We start from the raw sequence: 23659 nt of genomic DNA on the forward strand, positions 1-23659 counted from the left end.
TCTCTACAGTCTTAGGTTTTGGTTTTTCTATTCAAAAATCTGTACAGATATTTGATCCTTTTGTTTAAATCTCTCCACTTGCTGGGTCTTTTAATGTGCATTAGATGCTGAGAAAGCATCTTTCTCTTTCTCAGAAGAACCTGATACTCATTCCCACTTACACCACGCAACCACGCAGGCACATTGTACAGGATTCTTGTCGGATGTAAGTTATCGTTCCCAAGTATGTCAATATAATCATTTTGCCCGAACAACGCTCTCTTCTCTGACCAAGCGTTTTTCGGCCGATATTCGGGCATAGGTAGTTTAGGTCCATGAACATGTGGCAGTAAGCCACCCTTGAAAAGAGTGTCTTCATAACCATAACGCCGAACCAAAGGTCCTTTTTTCACTTTATCCGCATAGTAACGGTAACGAACACTAGTTACCTGTGGCAACCAAAATCGCTGAAGATTTTGCGACAACGCTGATATCCACGAAGACATAATGTATAATATCTTACTAAACTTTCATTAGGAACACCTGAAATGAAACAAAATTTCAATAAGTAACTGAAGTACTTCAGTGTATGCATATTAAATAATAAATAACATCGTAAATCTCACTCAATGAAGTCTCCTCTACAAAGTATTTTCTGTAACTACTAAATCTACTACACGAGGTTTATGAAATCACGTGCGACTGAAAATATATACATTGGTATGATTAGAAGAAATAATGGTACAAGTATCAAAAGAAGAAAACGCAGCAGTCCATAACCTTTCTAAACATCTACAGGAATCCCATATATAATACTCTAAATATTAGTTTTGCACTATTCTCCGTTGCTAATAGAAGAAAATGTATTTGAAATTTTTTACTTACGGCAAAACACCAAGACTCAACACAAAAATAGGGAACTTAGAGACAGAAAATGGGATTCTATGATCACTAATTACATTTAAAAAACATTTAATTTATAACTATCATATGAAGGGGTGGATTCCAAAAGAGCCTAAGTCAAGTTCTGTCAATTTTGAAATATTGATTCTATTAAGTTCTATTTCAGCATCTCCGTACATTGAACAGGGTTTCATGCCAAAACTCCGTAAGTCAAATTAATTGTAAGCAAAAGAAAACAGCATTGTTTTCCAAAGTGTCCTTAGTTAACAGTATTCTCTGACTCATGCCTACAAACACATAAAACTCTTGGTATAAATGATAATTTCACCGTTATCTTACGAAAAGTAGGCAATTACATTTTCTTTTATGTAGATTACTTTTCTTTCACAGATATAGAATGATGGAAACTAAAACAAAAAAAAAAAAAATTCTTTTCCTGAAAACTTTACTTTTTTGACTTAGGCTCTTTTGGAGTTGATCTCCTTATATAATTTCATTACAGAAAGTATATACATTACACATTACAAAAAGATGATCAAAGGTAAAATAATTTCTACATATGAATTGGCAACTAAAATTTTCTGAAAAGCAAGCACAGAAAACATGTCCGAGTGTAAATAAATGGGATGATTTCGTTCCTAATAAAAGTGAAAGAGCTAATGAACAATGACAAAACAAAACAGTTCAATGAAAAGGTCTTGTAAATAATACTGCATTTTTAGTGTTAAAAGCAGTGACTTATTTAGGTGAACTAGGAAGAAAATAAAGTGGGTTTCTTGCACAATAAGAAAATAGTGTAAGTTAATACCACTAAAAAGCTTTAAGTATACTTTATACACTCAAGTTATAACGTTTTAAGTACATTATACAGCCCAAACACTCATTTAAGAAAGCTCAATAATACAATGTGTTACGAAATGGAAAAAATACAAATTTTACTGCCGAGATAACATAAACCAAGTATTACAGATGTTCGTGCACTATATCTACAGAGGACAGAGTGAATGTAAAAAATACTGTGTGTTTCTTACTTTTTTTTAAAGTAATTATTACGCCTTACGTTAAACTACTCAACTATGACAACTGAGCACGTTCAAGACTGCTTATTTCAAATTCAGGTTCCTGAATGGTCCATGCACTTACAAGTTTTCGGTTTTCCTGTAGTCTTACCCATGTAAAATACGAAGAGTAAGGGAAATCCTGAATCATGAAAATTTTCGGATGGTTGGTTGGATTGGAATTTAGTGTCCCTTTTAAGCATCGAGACCACATGAGACACGGATCTACAGCTCAAAGTGAAATCCAGATCACCACAATGCATTCAAATTTCAAGGCTCTTCCATCGGGAATTGAACCTAAGATCCAGTGCATCAAATGCTCGCACGCTAGTAACTAGACCAGCAGAGAGGTCTATCAAAGAAATATCATGAAGTTGAAAGAGCTGTGGAGCACCTGGGGCCTATTCCATCATTAGACTTTGTACCTTTTCACTTTGCAAATTTTGCAAACTTCGAAGTTAAAAAGTCTTTGCACGATGACAATTACTTATCGAAGCACGATGTGTGGTGCTATAATCAAGGCAGACATTTGGTTGTTTGCGTGTGATTCAAGTATAAGACGTAAAGACTTGTGAAAAGTTGGTTTGGTTTAATCAAGTACATTTCAGTTAGTTTATTATTCAAAAAACCTAAACAAAATAGGAGTTTGGAGCTATAAATATTATTGAAAAATAAAATAGAGGCGTGTCTACATAAGGATAGGAACTAAACCGGGCTTTTTAATGATAATGCAATAAATGACCGGAAAGTAGTCCTGAAACTGAGTTATAGAAGGGTTGGTGTGCCGATTAGAATTTAGCGTTCCTTTTAGAGGCTAGGATATAAACGAGAAGTAAACCTACAGCACAACTTGGAGTCCGAACCACATGAGCCCCACCGGAATGTTACAGAATGGGGTCAGTGTGGTTGATTAAATAAAAGACGATATTAAAGAGTTCACAGCATCATGTACCCAGGCTTTCTTCCCGAAATTTTTGTCCTGGGGGAGGTGAAATCAAAATGTGAGTGAGCTGCACTGAAACATTACTTGCTGAAGGTCATGCTTAAGAGTAACATGCGATTGCAATTTAATTTATCTTAATTCCGAATAGGTGGGTGCCGAGCAACTCTGTCTACGACATATGTCTACGAAAAATCAGTGCTTGCACTGTTGTGCAAACAATTGCCTTTGACTAAGCACCATTTCCAGGCCATAAAGCACAGAAGTACTTGTCTTGCTGTAAGGCCTTTACTCAGTTTTGTTCTAAATAAAGCCAATTAAATTGCTCCAACAAAAATTCTATTTGTTCACTTGTCAATGGAAAACATTCTTTCTACGAGGCGCATTTCAAAAGAAAGGGTCGATATTTTATTATAACCGACTGGCACTAGTGATCGGATCACGCTTGCGCAGTAACATCACTTGATCCATTGGCTATCAAACAACCATAGTTTCGCCAGTCATCTATTTGTTTTCGTGTGTGCTGGAGCGTGTTAAAATGGCTGCACGCACACACAATTCCGCCAGGTGCGAGGTCCGCTCTGTGGTTAGATTTCTTCATGCTGAAATTCATAGAGAATTGTGTGCAGTGTTCGGCGACAGTGTAATGAATGAAGGAAAGGTACGACAATGGTGTCGTGCATTCAAAGAAGGCCTTACAAATATCCACGACGAAAAGAAGAGTGGAAGACCAAGCATTCAGACTGACGACTTGGTGCAGCGAGTGAATGAAAATCGTCGCTTCACCATTACCGCTCTACACATCGAATTTCCAGAGGTTTCACCAACAACATTGTTTCGAATTGTTACAGAAACATTAGGATATCGGAAAGTGTGTGCCAGATGGGTCCCCAAAACGTTGACAGACGTCCACAAACAGAATCGACTGACTGTAACACGTGCATTTCTGGATCGCTACGACAGAGAGGGTGATGGATTTTTTACCCACATTGTTACAGGTGACGAAACCAAGTAACTATCACCTCTTTCTGCACCTAAAAAAATGGCTTTCATCTCATCGATTTGAAGAACCTGATGAATTGAAAACGGTAATGTTGAAGTAACTGAACTCCCAGGCGGCGAACTTTTATGCAGAGGGTATATAAAAAAACTTGTGCCACGGTACAGAAAGTGCTTGGAAAATAATGGTGACTATGTTGAAAAATAAAGTGGATATGTACTTACAAAGAGTGAAAAAGTGACCTGACTGGACCGAGACTCGAACCCGGGATCTCCGGCATACCATGCCGATGCGTTAACCACTAAGCCACCCAATCCACTTCCCAGAACAGCCACTCTCCCACTCCGCAGTCGGTGCTCTCTACTCAGACCACATGGCTTGTACCACAGCCTAAGCTGCTGTACTTGGGCAATTAAGAGTATTGTGGTAGGTGCGAATTAAGAGGGTTGTGGTGTGTAAAATAAATAGGTTGTTTCCTTCTTTCATTAATATATATGAAATCACAACCGTTAAAGGTATTCTCAATGTATGGACACTGGATTGCCCAAGCACAGCAGCTTAGGCTGCGGTACAAGCCATGTGGTCTGAGTAGAGAGCATCGATGCAGGAGTGTTTGGCTGTTCTGGAAAGCGGACTGGGTGGCGTAGTGGTTAACGCATCGGCATGGTATGCCGGATCCCGGATTCGAGTCCCGGTCCAGTCAGGTAATTTTTTCACTGTTTGTAAGTTGTTTAATTCGCACCTGCAGAGGATTGTGGTGTGTAAAATAAATTGGTTGTTTCCGCCTGCTTTCATTAATATATATGGATATGTACTTGTTTTTACCCAATAAAACAATGTTGCTAAACTAACTTACCTGTTTCCAATTAAATATCGGCCTCGTATTTAAAGTCACATCATCGTAAAAGCTGATTCCGTCTTTACAGACTTTTTGCGCAATATCATCCGGACTAGATAACTATATTAACTACCCGAAACGTTTTGTAAATGACAATGGCTCTTACTCAGTCATTCACGCAAAGTGAACTTCTCTTTGCAAAATACGACATAATTTTGCAAACTCTTGCTTTACATTTTTCAGTTTTAAGATGATGGGGAACATAAATCAGAAATTTCAACAAAGCCTTTGCAAGTTTTTGCTTTGCAATTTCCAATTTACAGAATTTGCTTTTCGTGGAACACAAACCTTGCTGCAAGTTACACAGCGCAAAGTGAAATGCTGCAGAGTTTAATGGTGGAATATGTGTCTGGTCCAATCTATCGATGCATATTTATTCGTCAAGAAGTAAACTAGCGAGGTAACTTTTATTTCGAAACATAAGAATGCCAGCTTATGTTGGTATTGATTGTCCCAGTAATCAATATATTTTTATTTATTCTATTTTTTAATCAACTTCCCACTCAATATTTTAATCACCCCTAATCTGGAAAGTTTAGTTTCTTTTATAAGAATAAACGAACTTTCAAAAACTAATTTCGGCTTCACTTCTGGCTCCAAATACTTTTGTATCTACAATATTTTTTTTTTAAAAAAAGAAAAGTTCGAAAGACCTGAAGCCAGATGTTCTGTTTTAGCATGCCAAAATGAAACTGGAGACTAATTAAAAACATATTGCGTACTGGCACAATAGAAACACTTACATGAGTTGGCAACTATTTGTTTCCAAAAGAAGAAACAACTTTACTTTGCCCCTTCACAACTAGCACTTGAATAAATTACAGTGGTAATTGAACAATGTATGGATACACTGCTCTTCCTCAGTAAGTTCATTCTTTAGCATTTCCTTGATGAAGTTCTCTTACTCTTTATTTTTAATTTCAGTTATAAGGCCCCAGAGGAAAGCCAAAATCTTGTTAATACAAGGATTATTCAGGAATCAGCGTCTGAAATTCGATCTTCAAAAACCATTCATACTCTGTAACTGATTATTAACTACGGGACTAGTGTTTTCAGAGAATTACCATTGAAGTAGTGTTTATAATTGTTCATAGTATCTACGTGAAACGTTTGTAATGTATTCCTTTCACAGCTAATAAGCTAGGGATTTTATGATTCAGAATGTAATAACATTTTCACGAAGTCTTACTTTATTGTTTAGAAGCGATTTCCCATTAATTTCAAAGTTAATTCTCCGGATATCCAGTGGGCAGCCTTGAAATATGAAATCACTACGGTGGTTCAAATTAAGTCTTAGTCATTACTGCTCCACGTCTCTCATGGCCTCGATGCTGAAAAGGGACATTAGAACTCCAAAACCAAACCAATTAACCATTCTTCATATAAAAGTAGTACATAGAACACTCCATCACTACATATGTTTATATATACACACATTGACGTTGTCTGTAACATCCTTACGGAAAAACGCCTCAACAGTTTGAAATGGATTTTTGAACACAGCTAATACCTATCTCAGCTACGTTATTCTCAAGTTCTTGGATTAAAATACACACCTTAAGGGTGCATGGAAGTGGGATCAAAATTTATGTCAAACGGAGTATTTCAGGAGCCCTCAAGTTCGGAAGATAATATATAAATTACTCATTAAAAAATAATAATAATAATAAGACACGTTTCGCAGCATTTTCGAAAAATTCCGTCTCTAAGGGGATATATTTTTTATTCTCCACATCCAAACTGACAATGTTTCATCACAACAGGAAAACGATTCAAGCCTGAAATTATTTTTTGAAGTTAGCACCTTGATTGGAATGCGTATCTAAAGGGAGAGGGAGAGGGGATTTAATTTTTCGTAAGATTAACAGCTATAGTTTGAAACTAATTCCTGAACTTAGTTATCACTTAGGTCGAGTGATAAAGATTAGTTATCACTTAGTCTTTATCATTTCATTTTGATTGAAATACGAATCCCAAGCAGAGGGATTCCAATATAGCCTACTTTTCAAATAAAAAGGGACTCACTTTGAATCCGGTCCTTTTGTATCCCTGTCAAAACTTAATATTTGATACTTCAGCCCGCACTGGGACTATGATCGCAAACACTGCTACAGCAAATTGGAATGAATCACTACGACATTATGAAGTTCTTATTTCTATACTAACGAAACTTTCCATGTGTTTACAAGGTAAGCACTACAAACAAGTAGTGAGAAGTGAAAATACTAAAACGACAAATGTTTTCTAGAATACATTTTGCACCTTAAAAATGAATGAACACAGTTCGAACTGTTACGTGTTAAATGTTAGTGCTCTGTGGATACTTGGAATGTTATGTTAGCACAGGATTAAAAACTTCATAAATTCTGAGTGATTTCATTCAGTTTGTGATAGGAACGTTCGCGTTCATGGTCCCCAGCTCAGGCTGCACAGATACAAAAGCACCGGATGCAAGGCGGTTCCTTCTCTACGTTAAATATGCACCCTAAAGAATCTACAGGTTATTGTACCTTTCACATATCTTCCATAACCCTACTCTCTTCATGCGAAGAATGAGCATTTCAGCTAGTCAAGGAATAAAGGGATAGCGAATTACCACAACACCAAGCTGTCAAATGGTGAAACGACAGTGTGTTGCGCCGGATTCGATGGCGTGGTCCTGTATTCCAGCTCTGTTGAAGGTTACAGTATGATGGAGAATGGTTTATACTTGCATGAGTTTCTTGCATGATGGCCTGTGCAGCACGTGAACCGGATTTAAGCCCCGGCATTAAGGCCCCACTTAATGGTAGGTCTGGCTCTTTAAAACCTTAGTGCTGCATAAGGATATACAAACACAATTCAACTCAACGATTGTGCGCTGAACTTGGGAAATACGTTTAAAAAAGTAGACCGAATTTATCTATTACAGTATATTTTAGTATGAAACCACAGTGTAAAAACACCCATAACGCTCACCAGAGAAGCATAAGTTGTTTTGAAACCGCTGAATAATTACAGGACTAATATTATATATATATATATATATACCGGTATATAATGTCCTGCACTTCACTGTTCTCACACACTACCGTGATGATTAAATCATAAAATGACTATTAACCTTTAACTAACAAAATAATTTTTTGAGGCTACTTCAGGTAAGGTCGAATTAAGGAAGTAATTTTTTAAAGTTATTCTGACTTTGACACATTTAAAACATTATTACTGATGTTTTGTAAAATAATAAAAGTTCTTGGTATATACAATATATGTTTTTTTTTTTTTTCTTTTTGCGCAGCCCTTTGCTAAACAAATTTAAATTTGTATTGCAATCTACAAGTTTTGCATCGGCATCAATGAAAATCATTTATTTTACTGTTTTATGAGAACCTGAAATAATAAAAATGAACAATATTTGTATGTAAGAAACATATATGATAGTGAAAAGCAAAATAGAGGAAAAGTAATGATAGTTCAGTTTCTTTTAGGTGCCTTCCATTTCAATTCAGGCAGAGCATGTACCATCACCATCTCAGACATTGTTGAAACTTTTATATATATATATATATATATATATATATATATATATAGCAACTAGACATGTTTTTAAAAGACCCATTTTGTTTTGTTTTGTCGAAAAAAATTTTCCTGACAAATAATGGATCAAAGACGCAGAGTACAATTTATGAATTGTAGAAGACACGGAAAATGGTCAACTTCGGAGCCCCACCATTCAGCTATGGAGACAGGTAGAGTTATAATTCTTGTTGTGGTATGTACATAGGGATATAAATAAACTATATTTTATTGTAGTTTGGTTTGCGCGTGCGTATCTTTTTGTACATAAATTAACATATGAACGTCAGTTTATCTGAAAAGTCGAAGTTTGCGAATTTTTTTCGAGCACTTCCGGTTCGAATTTTAAAATTCCGTTTTCACGGTCGGTAACACCCAGTTACCCGCTTTCCGAAAAAAAAAAAAAAATTGTTTCGCTTCTGTGTACAAACAGTTTCGTTGCAAAAATTCGAGAAATTGTAAAATTTTCAAAAAGTGTCATTTTTGGGCGCCATTTTCTCGAAAACTATTTGGTCTAGGAATTAATTCGTGCGGTTTTACAAAAGATGGCGTAACTAGCTTATTGTCCCATAGTTTCGTTGATCCAAACATGCGTTGAAAACTACTGTCATTGAGCATCTTGTTTAGTATATGTCAGTTGCTTGAAGCGGAAACAACAACATTTTTTCTTCAACTGAAAATGGCGCATTTTGTGCCTGATAAAGTGTTTTTGCGGGGAGTTATTCTTCATTGCTTTAACATGAAGAAAAGTGCTACCGCAAGTCATCATATTTTAGTGGAAGTGTTTGGTGACCATACTCTAGCTGAGCGAACGTGTCAGAAGTGGTATGCACGGTTTAAAGGTGGTGATTTCAGCTTGGAAGACCAAAAGCAATTTGGACAGCCAAAAGAATTTGAAGATGAAGAATTGAGAGCATTGCTTGATCAGGATTCGTGTCAAACGCAGGGCGAACTTGCAGAAGCATTTGGAGTTGAGCAAACAACAGTTTCCAAACGACTCAAAGCCATAGGAATGATTCAAAAGATGTCTTATTGGGTTTCACATGAATTGAAAAGAAAGACGTTGAAAGAAGAAAAACCGTTTGCGAATTGCTGCTTCAAAGACAGAAAAGGAAGGGATTTTTGCATCGAATTGTAACTGGTGATGAGAAGTGGATTCATTACGAGAATCCTAAACGAAAAAAGGCCTGGGTGAAGCAAGGTGAACCAGGTCCTTCACAACCGAAACAAGATATTCATTGTGCAAAGGTTATGCTGTATATATGGTGGGATTTGAAACGTGTGGTGTACTATGAACTTCTGAAACTTGGTGAAACTATTAATAGACACCGCTATCGACAACAATTAATGCGTTTGAAGCAAGCTCTGGCCTGAAAACGACCAGAATGGAATAACAGGCATAATAAACTTATTTATCAAGATGATAACGCTCGACCACATGTCGCAAAACCGGTCAAAACCTATTTGGAAAGTGTCGGATGGAAAGTGTTACTCCACCCGCCATATTCACCAGACACTGCTCCGTCTGACTACTACTTGATCGATTGCATGAATAACGATTTGATTGGACAGCGGTTCACTTCTTCAGAAAATATCGAAAAATGGATCTTGATTAGATTGCGTCAAAAGATGAGGAATTCTTTCGACACGGAATCCGTAAATTGCCTGAAAGATGGGAGAAAATAGTGGCTAGCGATGGACAATATTTTTGTTAACGTATTCATTTACTTTGTTTTTGAAATAAAGCTTCAATTTTTATTAAAAACCGCACGAATTAATTCCTAGACCAAATATATTTTAAAATTCTGAAATTTTGTCAGATGGTTCAACTTTACATGAATTAACTAGAGCATTTTGAAGTTAGCGAAGTTTCGTTAACTTTGATGTCACAATTGGCAACACTGGAAACAATAAAAGTGCAACGATTTGATGACGTTTGTGGTTCACATTTATTAAATGAAAAATAAAAGGATTTCCGGACTGCTTTTTATTATTTTGATCAAAAGGCTCTCTGAAATAGTAAAATGAGAATCCCCCTATTCCTCCGTTTTCTTCAACGGAAGTAATCTAAGATGGAAATTACGACTACGAAACACACAAATTTTAAGTTTACTTGAAACGGCCATCCAATAAATTCTGATGATCTATAAAAAGCCTGAACTATTACCTCAGTGATGGTTTGGAATGCTCCAGACAAAGGCCCACTTAAGTGCGATGTCAATACAATGATCGAAAAATGAACAAAAGTAAAAAAAAAAATCGAAAAGTTTTCTTACACGTTCCAAAGAAATTTACGGACTGTTTAAACAGAATAATCCCAGCATAAGAATGGGTCACTCGAAATTTTATAGTATTCGACCAAAGTAGGTCAGTCCGCAACCTGCGAGGAAGTGTATTATGTGTATTTTGCAAATTTTACGTTAGCTGCTACTGCGTTGCAACAAATGAAAGGTGCAGCCTGTATTGAAGCTGGCATGAGTGACCTGTTTTCTTTAGTAGTATGATCCGTAGAAAATGACAGCTGTCTTCAAGATATGTTAAATGTCCTGGAGTGGAAGGAATAAGTGTGGTCTTTAATTATTGATCCTGATGAAAATAGTGTTACGTGTGCCATATGGGAAAACAATGATTTCGTTAAAAAAAAACTGGGCCACTTTCTGTTTTCGTAGTTACGGCAGTCATTATTATGAAACAACTGACAGTTTGTTGTAATAAGCGACAAAACACACGATTCGGCTCATGTACTCATCGCCATAGACAAGATTCTAAAAATACTCGAAGAAAATCGAAAATATAGGTTATAGAAAAAGGTACGAATACGTAAAAATAAGTGTCTACAATTTCCCAAATCATGTCAGTGATTTCTGATGGTGCTGCATCCCAATCAGTGAAAATGGCTATGCAAGGGTCTCTGCAACGATATTGGGAGGGGGTGTAAAGAATATGGCAACGCGGCATAAAATTAGTCAAAAACAAGTACACAGTATTAAAACTGCAGAAGAATTCGTGAGTACAGTGCAAGTACCAACTCCGGGAATTACTCTCATTTTGTTGCCTGGAACTGAATTCGACAATTTCCGGAAATAAAATTTAAATAAAAAAATGAAAAAATGGAACCGCTAACTGGTATTCGACGAAGTCAGCTTTGGTTTTGGAAAAATGGTGAAGTTTTTATCAGTGACGGGTCACCATGGACCCCACTGCTTCTTAATGCTTCCCACAAAATCGAGCTTCTGCAATTCAAAGTGTAGATTTAAGAAGCTGCAAAAATGAACTTTTGTTACATATATATGATAACCAATGGTGGGTAGCAGAAATATTATGAATAAATCATGAATTACGTAAAGTTGAAGTGCTGTTTATGTTTCCACATCGACCTTCACCAGGTTACAGGTTTCCGCTATGAGTGGGTATAAACTTCGTAGCAAAAGTCAAAATAACACGACAGTAATGCTAAATAGATAAAGTGTCCATAATTTATGAATCATATTTTGTACAAAAAAGGAAACGTCTATTATTCTTTTCTCCCTATAGCGCTGCTGCTAAGACATCAGTGAGGTAATTTGTGTATAGGGTTTGGCACTGATATTGAAAGTAGAACCTGAAGGGATTTGTGAACTCTGTGGCTGTGAGTTTCCCGAGAACCTCAGCGATTGGCACCCACACTGTCATTAGTAGATAGTTTAAAAGAGGTTCTTGGACCATGGGGATAGGAAAAGTGAACGAAAAGATCGTTAATTTCCAGACTGATGTCTTCAATTCTCCCAATCCACCATTTCTCGTTGTAAATACAAGCCACGATATCATTAGATGCAAATGACAACATGCTATGTTCTGGAAGTACTGAAGTACTGCAATCAGTAAATTCATCTGATTGTGAGTATTCATAACATTTGATTTGTGTATGCGTCAGAGGTACAATCCGCGGCAAAAAACCTGCAACATGAGCATATAAGTTTATTGTGAAATGACGAAGTCTTTTGCTCCAAATAAGTGTGCACGAGAGGAGGCCGAGGTTTATCCTGGCGTGATTCGTTCCACTTAGATGTTATGTTCATTCCCTGTGCTGTTAGGCGTAGTTTCACAATAAACTTACATCCTCATGTTGCAGGTTTTTTGCCGCGGATTGTACAAATCTAAGATATGATCTGGCATTGATAATTCTTTTACAAGCAGCAAGTCTACAATTTCTTGCCGTTTGACTGCACTTCATACGACACAGAAAAATTGTATGCCTGAGATACTATCAACACAAAACCTATACATCTGTTCAGCTGTTAAAATCGCGAATTACACATTACAACAACTTATAACTCAGAAACTACTCAAGTCTCAGTGATGCAATTTTACTCACTTGTTCTGCATAACTATCGTATATTTTGTGCAAATTTCGAATTTTTCATTTGTGTCCTTCCTGAGATATTTGATGGTGAAAGCACACGATTTTCAAAAATTCGCAATGTTAGAGATTTTAAAAAAATCAAGTATAGGTTCTCAGATTTGAAACTTGTCTGAGACGTTGTCTATTATCTGGTCTCTATGTAGATAAAAATTGAAGTTAAATCTAATTTATTTCGTTTCAAAATGGCCATTTCTTGTTTTCCAACCTCAATGGTGTTTTTTTTTTCTTTCTTTCTTTCTTTCTTCGACGTTACAAAGTATGTCTCAATGTGCATACAACATAGGATGTTGTCAATTTCATTATCTTTCATATGGTTCTAGTTTGAACTCAATCTTTAAAACCTAAAAAGTTACAGCATTTAACGTAATCCTCTGAGAAGTGCAAAATAAGCACACGCACCTATAAAAAGTGGCCGCTACAAACAACATGAGCGGCTAAAAATTAATGAATACCCGTTTTCAACCCCCAAAATGTGATACAATCTTAGGTAGTAAAAAAAAAATATATATATATATATATATAGCCAGCAACCTTTGACCTGGAACTTGGTCGATTTCATTGGACTGCCCTACTAATTTTGTCATTCTACAGACTGCCTGAAGATGTCATCTGGTTTTAAATGTGTCCACATGGAGTTTTGTGTTAAGTGCTGAATTTTTAATGCCTTTAAAAAACAGGAAGCAGCATTATGTAGCCCTGTGAAGTGAACCTATATTTTTACAACAAAAATAGAATACACATATTGCAGCCAAATGATGCCCGGATCATATTCATATGATCATATATATATATATGTTGTACAAAAGCAGAGAAGTGATTCCTGAGAGTAAAACAAACAAAAAAAAGTTCCAATAACCATAGGGCGAAAATCCCATCGTTTACGCGTTATAGGCTGCCGAAAACATGAAAAAATGAATTCTAAAGGTCCATAGCTCCAAAACTATGGGAGCTATCGTAGTCGGGTCAAGACTTCACTTAAGAACTAGTATGTGCCCTATCCGAAAATGCGTGTTTCAGAATCCTGAGGTGCTTCCACAACAATTTTTGCAGAGGGAGTTTGACTACGGGCCTATGATATATAGTACTCTCCAACTAATTTACCTCCATTGAAATAAATGAGTCACTGTTTGACCTTAGGAAATTTAATATTGGAAGAGTGAGAAAAAAAAAAAGCAGTCTGATTATTGATGGATTTAGTCTGAAAAATTATTCGTATATATACAGACCAGGATTATTACTTAAATTGCTTGAAAAATGTAATTTCTCATTCCTTGGTACTCTCATATAGTTACTACGAGCCTAAGATCCTCCGTGCACAGTGAGATTAGGAAAGATCCGTTATGGGTGTAAATAAAACGTATGAACAAACGCAGTAAATACTAGTACACAAACACCAACTTATGCTACGTATCCACTGAAAAGCACGAATTGTACCTAATCGAGTCAGTGTAAGAGCACAGATGATTCTGAGCGGCAGAATGCGCCTGTGCGACGATGAGCATGTGTGTTAGAGATTTTTTTTTTATTTTTACGTCCCTTCAGCAGCGAGGCTACATGAGATGGGATTGACTGATTAATATGGAATCCGAAGCACATGTGCTCCTGCCGGAAATCGAAACCGGGTCTCCCACGCCAAAGGCACGTACGTAACCGCTTAGCCACGAAGGAGTTTTGAGTGTGAGCGAGGATGATGCAGAAGAGTAATGTATAATTTAAACGCCCCATAGAGGAAAAGAGACGAAATAATATCCAAAACCACTCCACTGTGTGCGTGTGTAAATTTTCCATATTTTGAGCACTTCTGTCTCACATTTGGGAATCTCTCTTAGTTTTAGAATACAAATTGTTGTGGGGGTACGGGAGGCAAGTCTACACTTTAACAGCGTCACTTCAGATTTGGTTGGGGACAAGGTACTCCATTGATGTGTTTCACGTATTTTATTAGCATACAAGTGATTAAAATATATGTATCAGTCTACTAAAACTCGGGGGCTGCTCCTGTCACCTCTCAAATATATAATTGGGTTAAGTGCCACAGAGTAGATCCAGTATTATAAAACCTAAAAGAAATTAAACTAACCATATCTAATCTAAACTGCCGTAAGACTTAGGATTTAGATTTCTGGGCTTTCGGCATCTATGGCCATTTATAGCCCGTCACGGATGAGGGATGACGTCCCTTGGCTAGCACACTATCCGGGGAAAGGGAAGAAACAAAGAAAGCGGCCTGGGACCTATAGGTTAGTTTAATTTGGCATTTGCCTGGTGTGAATGAGGAAAACCCTGAAAAACCTCATTCAGGATAGTTGGCTTGAAAAAAGCTTTTTGCACTTTTTCGACCGAGTGCCCCCACCGGGAATCGAATCCGGCACCGCTCGCAGCAATGCTGGACTTACTCTGTGGCACAACTGAAGTTCTGATTAATTTAGGACTATACTAAGTAAAGTTGACATGGTTCTAAATTGGAGAACTTCGAACAAACAATAATAAATGTTTATCGAAAAAAATAATAGCAGCAGTCACAATGGATTGTAACATTCGATTCCTGAGAAACTGGTCTTTCGTAATATTTAACCCTTTGGGGATTTTATGGTACAATTTGTACCATACGGGTGGTTCATGGTACATTGCGTTATAACTCTCCTATTTGAGCTTTTTCGTCCGTTTTTTTTTTTTTTTTTTTTTTTTTTTTTTTTTTTTTTTTTTTTCAAGTCCAGAGGCATTGTAGAAGACATTACGTATGGTTTCACACCTTCCTGCGTCCAGACACAGGAGGTGATGACGTCATGTCAAATATATTTTTTCATTTATTAAGCCTATGATCAATATTTTTTGGCGCGCTTATTTTTGCACGTAGAAGATTGAAATTTTGCACAAACATTCACGAGTAGTAATTACCAGATTTTTTTTCAGATTTGTGAGTTAAAACAAGGGGGGAACCAGAGGGTCAAAGGGTTGAAAAAAGGGATATTTTTACCGTTAAAATCCCATTCTTCGGGATTTTCCCGCCTTATATACATGATGGAGACACGTGAGTCATACCGTCTGAAAGGCAATTTTATTCTGAAGAGAATGATGTGCGAAACATGACCCTAGGGTAATTAGGGATGTCTCAGGGAATTTTTTTTAAAAAATCCCTCTGTATACGGGAATATGGTACATTGTCGGTATATATATATTTTTGGCGGGCTTACTTTTGTACCTAGAAGATTGAAATTGTGTACATTCAGCGTACCTAGTAGTATTTATCAGATTTTTTTCAGATCTCTGCGTTAAAACAGGGGGGATCAGTAAGTACGCCAGAATTTTTTACTTGGGGGGTGTTCAAAATAAAAGGGGGGGTGTGCTCTCAGAATAGTGACAAAATTTTAAAACAAACTGAAACAAGAAAACAATATATTTTGTTACGCAAATATTGCAATACTGCTGCTATTACTACTACTACTACCAATAATAATAATAATAATAATAATATTATTATTATTATTATTATTAATAATAATAATACTAATACTATCAGCTCATCGCAGTGGTAGGATCAATAAAGTAAGTTCACACATTTGAGCATTTATTATTATTATTAAACTAAGTAATACAATGAAACCTCTCAAAACGGACATCGGTAGAACCGATTATTTGTCCGTAAATGAGAGGTGTCCCTAAAAGGAAGGGTTCTCTCTCATAATACCACACCACACATATTTATGGTATGCAAGAATAAGAAAGTTTGTCCTCTTATGAAGATGTCTACTATTGAGAGATGCCCGTTAAGAGAGGTTTCAATGTATTAGGAATTAACCTACACTATTTTACCCAGTAATTACATGTGAATTGATTACATACGAATTATTGTAATTATTTTGCAAAATTCTGCTATTATTTCAATTTTTTCACCCCCAGCAAGTTTTAGTGGGTGATTTTTTTCCAAAATATTAACTGGGAAAAAATTCCTCGTTCCATGCTGAAATCACATTCGTATAGTAATTAATACTGTACATAGTTCCAATTTCATTATTTTAATATTCTAACCCTGTTGTTAACGTTAATTGTTGTAATGTTATTTGATCTCTTAATCTCCGTTCCTGCCCCTTTCTGGCTACGTTATTGATTCTGAATATCTTCATAAGAAAATTATTCATTGATTTAGTTGTTTTCCAGAAATCCAGTTTTTTCAATTTACAAATATTTTGTATCTTTCTGTTCTGTCTTCTTTAATATACCCTAATTTTAATAATATCAGGGCTCATAGTGGTCTGGTCTCTTGTAAATAGTTGAAAAGTGACCAAAAATGGCCAAAAGCACACGAAAAAATGACCAAAATCTCATCATGCCCCTTTTTTCCTTTGTCAATTTCTCCATCACCTCTCTCTTCGTTTGTTGTTTTGTTTCTTCTTTACTTTCTTTTTGAGCTTCCTCCTTTCTTAGGTTTCCAAAGTATGCTTTGTAGTTACGGTAAGTAGACTTAGCAGATGTAAAAAGCTTCTGAGTAAGTGGAACCAGTTCTGGCCTATTTCTGAATTTCTTCATCCCAGACATTATATTTAACTTCGCATATAGAGTTCTCAAAAAGGTGAAATATTCAAATTCATCACCTACTCTTAAGAAGAACATAGAAGAAGCATAACACAATACGAACATGATGAGCCACACAAACACACACACACAACGTTGAACGGAGCGTTAACTATTGCGAGAGGAAACTAAAAGATTATTATGATAGAAGAAAGAATAGACACAGAAGGGTTCTCAACCCCACCTTGAGAGCTTAAGCATCCACAAACCGTCCACTGTGCTTTAGAAAGAATAAAAATTGAAGTCAGAATAAAGTAAACTGTTTGACATGTGGCAGCAAGTACTGAAGCTTTCAGAAGAGTAATGAGTAACAAGGTTTTCCATTTTTCCATTTGTTTTTATATTTTTCTTAGAAAACTGCTAATGCAAAACATCAATCACACGAAGAAGTCACTTTACCTCTGAAAAAAGTAACTTTTAGTGACAATTTAAAAAAAAAAAAGTAGGTAACTTTTAGTGACCAACTTGAAAAATAAACTAGCGCCAAATGCGTTCCTGTATTAAACTAGACTCAGTCTAAAATATATATATAATTCTTACTTCGATCGAGCTCTTCATTTCTAAAAGCGTTTTGACTACACCCTTCTAACGTCCGTCCGTTGATACACCACCACTTGCAGAGCAGGCTCGAAACCAGCCACAGAGCTTTGGGGGGCCATGAATATGTTAGGAGGGGTCAAGTCATTAAAAATTCTCTTACAAATATCTAAATTGTTCATTTTGTATTGAGGTCTGGAGGGAACATGAAAAATTTAGGAGGCCAGGCCCTCCCTAGCCCCCCAGGGTTGCGAGCCTGTTGCAGAGTAGCACTTACCAACTAAATCTGGTATAGGCTTATTACTATATTGTCACACTTTTCCTTAATGAGGAGGAGGTAGGCGAATGACCGCTCAAGACGTTGCCAATTTCAGTCATCTGCATCTGTCCATCAAAATCTTTTCTCGGAAACGACCGCGGAGCCCAGAAGAGTAGGTATCAGCGGTCTGTTTTGTCAATTGTTTCGATCAAAACACTGCCCGAAACAATGAGGTCATTGGTTCTCGAAGCCGTTTATGAGAACGAAGTCGCTTCATATTTTGAAGTGAAATAAATAAATAAAAATATTGCCTCCTTTCCTAAACGCTAAACCTTTTTTAACTTGATGTAATAAATAACCTATATGATACCGATTGATATAATTGGATTTGGTGGAGTATTCCTTTTCCATCCAGGGGTGTGCGTAAAGAGATTTGGAGGGGTGTTAGGGGGGTGTAGATTACTCCCTGGGGGGGATCCAGAGGGGCTAAAAGTTGAAAAACGGCATATTTAGACCAAAAAAATTCCTTTCTTCGGGATTTTCCCGCCTTATATACATGATGGAGACACGTGAGTCATACTGACTGAAAGCCAGTTTTATTCTGAAGAGAATGATGTGCGAAACATGACCCTAAGGTAATTAGGGATGTGTCAGGGAATTTTTATCAAATTGTACTTCTGTATAGGGGAATATGGGGCAATGTTGGTATATATATATATATATTTTATGGCGGGCTTATTCTTGCACCTAGAAGATTGAAATTGTGCATGAACATTCAGTCCACCGAGTAGTATTTAACAGACTTTTTTTCAGATCCGTGCGTTAAAACAGGGGGTCCAGAGGGGCTGAAAGTTGAAAAAGGGATATTTAAACCAAAAAATCCCTTTTTTCGGGAATTTCCCCCCTTAGATACATGATGGAGACATGTGAATGGTACCGCCTGAAAGGCAGTTCTATTCTGAAGAGAATGATGGGCGAAACATGACACTAGGGTAATTCGGGATGTCTCAGGATTTTTTCCCCTGAGATCATAGTATTAGAGTAATTAGGGGCATTGTGGGAATTCTTGATAAAATTTCTCCCGCCCTTACTATTCAAGATAGAAACTTGGAATTTGGCATACACATTCAGTATACCAAGTACTATTTATCAAATTTTTTTAGACGGCTACGTTCACATAGGGCCGCTCCAGGGGGGACCAAAGTGCGAGAAAAAAATCCCTCCGAAAATTTCCCTTTGACATCATTTATCGCGCTCCTGGTATACGGTATGAGCATGCAAGTGGTATCATTTGAAAGCCAGCTCTATTCTGAAGAGAATGAGGTATGAACCATAATCCTCGGATAAACAGTGACGATGCAGTAGCTGCTTGACTGAAAGTCTTAAAAAAAAAAAAAAAAAAAAAAAAAAAAGCCGGAATCCGGAAAGGGTTAAGGGACTGTCTATGAAATCAGTTCCTTGGGAATATATCCACTGAATTTATTCGTTAATGACTCGTAGATCTTTCTTTATTCAAACTGATTACAGGCTTTCCAACACTAATGAAAAAAAATATATGAAATCATGAAAAAATATAGGAGGTTTCTTGAGGCTGTGAAAAAGGAACATTTCAATTATCCTATAGGTAGAAATAAAAAAAATCACATGGAAAATACACCAATTGTTATATAAACATACATTCTACTCTAAATAACATAACTAAATTGGTAATTATCTCGCTGCAAAATTTTATACGAGATTCTTAGTGTTTTCGTATATGGCTCACCAGTCCTAAGCAACGACCACAAGGAAAGTGTAAAAAGGAGTTGTAAAAGTCAAAAGTTGTAAAAATCAATACAAAATTCATAGAACATCACGAAACACATGATACAAAGAGTTGGTTTGTTAAGTATCTAAATACACAACTGAGCACAGAACTTAGTGCATCTAAGGAAATATATACAACAGTAAAAGCATCAGTTACACTTTTATTTCCTTCAGAGCCTGAATAAGCTTATTTGCCATCTTCCGTTTCTCTTTATTCTGCTCGCCCTGAATTTTCTGTTCCATTTTGTAGGTGTATGAATATTTTTTGCACTAACTGTATATTGTTTGGTGTAATTATCTTTAGACAATAAGCAGGAAAGGACGAAACACAGAAAAGTCTCCATTCAACCACCCTACTGTGGAGATAAAAGACCCTTCAACCACCCACACCGGAAATATGTGACGAGTCGACTTTTTCGTTTAGGGAAGGAGCAGAAACGTAATACTTTTAGGAATTATTCATTGACTATCTAGGATGTTAAAAAGGAGGTAACAAGGCGACTTTTATTTAATTACTGAGCAATATAAAATAAAATGTACGTCGATTTGCGATGCGTTTCGGCGGCAGTAGTATGAAGAAGAGACGACTAGAAGATTGCTGCTGTACTGGTTATTGGCATGCTTCACGTTGAGGAACGGAACATATGAGTATGCTGTTGTGCAAATAATGATTAAGGGAGAAAAGAAGACAGAATACCTTTATTTGGAGGAGCATGCTGTCCTTTTCTGAGGTAAATTGTGTTCGAAATGTTTTACAGACGCTGTTTTTTGTAGGGAAAGGAAATTGAATGTGTGCTCGCTATATAACCACGTGTTTTTTTAAAAACTATGATTTCTATCTGTGTTTCTATATTGGTGCATTGAGGTCTTCTATGCTAGTTAAGGCATTTGTGCCATACCGCCGGACCAGTTTGAAAACTGAAGAAAGAAAAAAAAAAAGCATCAAAACGTTGTATTTTCCTTCGATTACATTAAGTTACGTTAGATGACGACACATTAGGGACAGGAAAACCAGCGCAAAAACACAAACCAGCCTGTGCTAGGTGGCCACTAAAAGCACGAACGCAATCCAAGAGTCAGAGCAGAAGTGCAGCAGGGGGGCCCGACCGGAGCGAGGGGGCAGGCGCATCAGCAACGGTGGGTATACGCATATGCTAGGGTAGTGACAACAATTGGGTTTTGGCGATCATGAAAATTTCAATAGCACTTACTATGGTTTCATACTTGCAACGTGTTGAATGTTATATTAAAAATCATCGCTTTCCCGGTAAGCACTTGTATGCTGCTGAGTAGGTCATTCTACGCATTAACTTTTACAGTGCTTTATATTTCTTGATTAAAAAATAATATAGCCCTTGTACTTATTGTGTGCGCGTTTTCGCTTGGTATACCCTCCTTTATTTTTATTGCATTCTTGAAATTTGCCCTTGTACTTATAGGTTTTTCTAGGAATGTGTATTTTTATATGGTATGCGAAGAATATAATGTGCCCTTGTACGTAGTGTATGAGTATGTGTGGGGGATTTGAAACACATATCATATGTCACGTGCACGTGGATGCTTTTTACTGTTGCACTACGTATCAAATTATTTTATTTGATGTAGAAGTGGTAATGGAACACATAAGAAACGCAGATCACGGTGTTATCACACTTCATATTGGAGTGTGAATACAACATGATCTGGGTTTCTCGTGTGTTCTATTACCATTTCTAAATGAAATAAAACCATTTTTATACGTAGTGCAACAGTAAGAAGTATCCACGCGCACAGAAAATGAAAAGGTTGTCTTGTAAACTATTACCCCTTCCGTATAGTTTTCTAAAATAGGCAGCAACTGCAAAATTTAAAATCGTATGTCTAGTGCACAAATGGAGTAAATGATACACTTTTAAATTATTATCACTGAGATCCACGGTTACGGCAAGGTTCTAGAACGTAGGCCCCCATATGAGTTAATAGCCAGGTTGGTACTTCTCTATATCACAGATCAATATTTAATTCACAGAGTATTGGCAAGCGAGCAATAGTGAGTGAAGGCGGTACGTTGTTTTCCATATTATAGCTTGGAGAGGGAAACCAGTGTTCTAGAACCCTGCCCGCGGGTACTGCCATAATTACTCACCATCAATAATAGACCTTATTTGATTTTCACTATTGTTTTCGTAGCATAAATGACATTTTTCAGCTCCTCATCCGACATGATTCCTACATGTTGTAATGCATGAAGCAACTGGTGTCTACTGTTCGAAATAAAATTATTGTCCAGAAACGCCGGAAGCCCATGGTAGCCATCACGCATTGTGTATAGCGGCACACGTAGTGTACCTAAAACTTCGATTCCATAGTCTTGAGCATCCAAAACTCTCTTCTCAATACACTTAAAATCTTCATATGAAACTTCCATCGTATAAAAATGTGTGCAAAGATTTATATCATCATGAAAATGGGAGAAAACATAAGAGTCTTCCGTTACACTAAATCTGTCATCCAAATTTATTTCTTCTACTAGTTCCCTGTTGAGACCAGTCAATATATCTTCTTCATCCTCAATAATTCCTCCAGGAAACCCCAAAGTGCCATCAAACCTAGCTTGCATTAGGATAACACATTTTGTGCAAAACTCTCCATATACATGCACATCGCACTTTGCAAAAATCATACAGTGTGCTGCTTCCCTATATTTAAGTTTCTCATTAGCAGTGAGTTTCACAGTACCTGGACGGACAACCTCGGAAGGTACTTTACTTTCACAAGTGCACGTAAGACTAACTTCACCTGACTCTTCGCAAGCGCTCGCTTCTTCCTTATTCATGGTAATTCTGTACCTTGAAACAACTCATGCTCTCTTTGCCTCAACGGAATGTATAGCCTATATTCGTTATTCACTTGTTTCACACAGGCATAGACACTTCACTTCTTTGTTCAGAAATACTATTGCAGTATTATTTAGATGTTGTTTTAAACATGCACGAAAATACGAATGAAACAAAAATCCTTCATGCCAAATTACAATATTACTGAAAAACAAATTTAAATGTTAAAAAGACAGACAGAAACATTCTACCCACATCCTTGCATTCTATCATGAGCAGTCCTCGGTAATTAAAAAGATGAGATCATTTTCTTACCAATTTTCGTTCAATTTCTATCTAATGTCATTCCAACTTTAATTTCAAAGCATTTCAATATAAAAGTTTACTCCAAACAAATCAACAAACTCCTTGCACCTAATATCATACAGTTTGGTCTGGTGAGTATGAAGAATAGTACGAAAACCCACCTCTGTTATACTGCTTCAACGTTGCCAGGTTGATATTAAAATTATACCCTAAGATGAGAAAACTGTAAGTCAATTTCCGTAATGCTTTGAGTCAACGTAACACAAATTCTTCGCTTTAACTTCCGAAAGCACAATATTTTATTCCATTTGATACGACAAATGAGAATTTAAACGGAACAATTCAGCATAAACGACTATTTTCGTTAATAATTGTTAGAGTGGCTATTTTGTCTTGACATATATCGTAATGTATGATTGTGAGACAGGCGCCAACCAAAACGAAGAAACAGTTTATTTTATTTAGTCCAGGGACATATATAATCTCGTGGGATTTTGAATGAAGAAATCCTTATGGTGAGTCGTTTTGATGTATGATTCGAGTAATACTAAAGGCCTGGCTACTGCACGAAATATATGTTATTCGAACTCTTTAGTATGGTACTAATCACGCGTCAGAACGACTG

The 23659-nt window shown here is 36.6% G+C and overlaps 3 protein-coding genes across 3 annotated transcripts; 1 reads left to right on the plus strand and 2 right to left on the minus strand.

The window, feature by feature from the left end:
• Positions 1–11: 11 nt before the first annotated feature.
• mRpL51 (mitochondrial ribosomal protein L51) lies at positions 12–485 on the minus strand. The gene has a single exon (XM_081735154.1). It carries the CDS (start codon positions 483–485, stop codon positions 12–14), a length of 474 nt encoding a protein of 157 aa, XP_081591280.1.
• On the minus strand, positions 385–23037 carry LOC145668388 (U8 snoRNA-decapping enzyme-like). Its single transcript, XM_081736176.1, has 2 exons — positions 22038–23037; positions 385–522 (listed from the first exon to the last, which is right to left on the minus strand). The coding sequence occupies exon 1, from the start codon at positions 22725–22727 to the stop codon at positions 22053–22055; it is 675 nt and encodes a 224-aa protein (XP_081592302.1). The 5' UTR covers positions 22728–23037; the 3' UTR covers positions 385–522; positions 22038–22052.
• LOC145667696 (protein GVQW3-like) lies at positions 3419–3895 on the plus strand. Its single transcript, XM_081735155.1, has one exon. The coding sequence runs from the start codon at positions 3419–3421 to the stop codon at positions 3893–3895; it is 477 nt and encodes a 158-aa protein (XP_081591281.1).
• Positions 23038–23659: the final 622 nt, after the last annotated feature.

This window comes from Thermobia domestica, chromosome 13 (assembly GCF_964235325.1).
Source record: "Thermobia domestica chromosome 13, izTheDome1.hap1.1, whole genome shotgun sequence".
Classification (NCBI taxonomy): Eukaryota; Metazoa; Arthropoda; class Insecta; order Zygentoma; family Lepismatidae; genus Thermobia; species Thermobia domestica.

What these genes read in the sequence shown, in the direction of transcription:
- LOC145667696 (XM_081735155.1), top strand. Translation starts at nt 3,419, where the DNA reads ATGGCTGCACGCACACACAATTCCGCCAGGTGCGAGGTCCGCTCTGTG.
- mRpL51 (XM_081735154.1), bottom strand. Translation starts at nt 485, where the DNA reads ATGTCTTCGTGGATATCAGCGTTGTCGCAAAATCTTCAGCGATTTTGG.
- LOC145668388 (XM_081736176.1), bottom strand. Translation starts at nt 22,727, where the DNA reads ATGAATAAGGAAGAAGCGAGCGCTTGCGAAGAGTCAGGTGAAGTTAGT.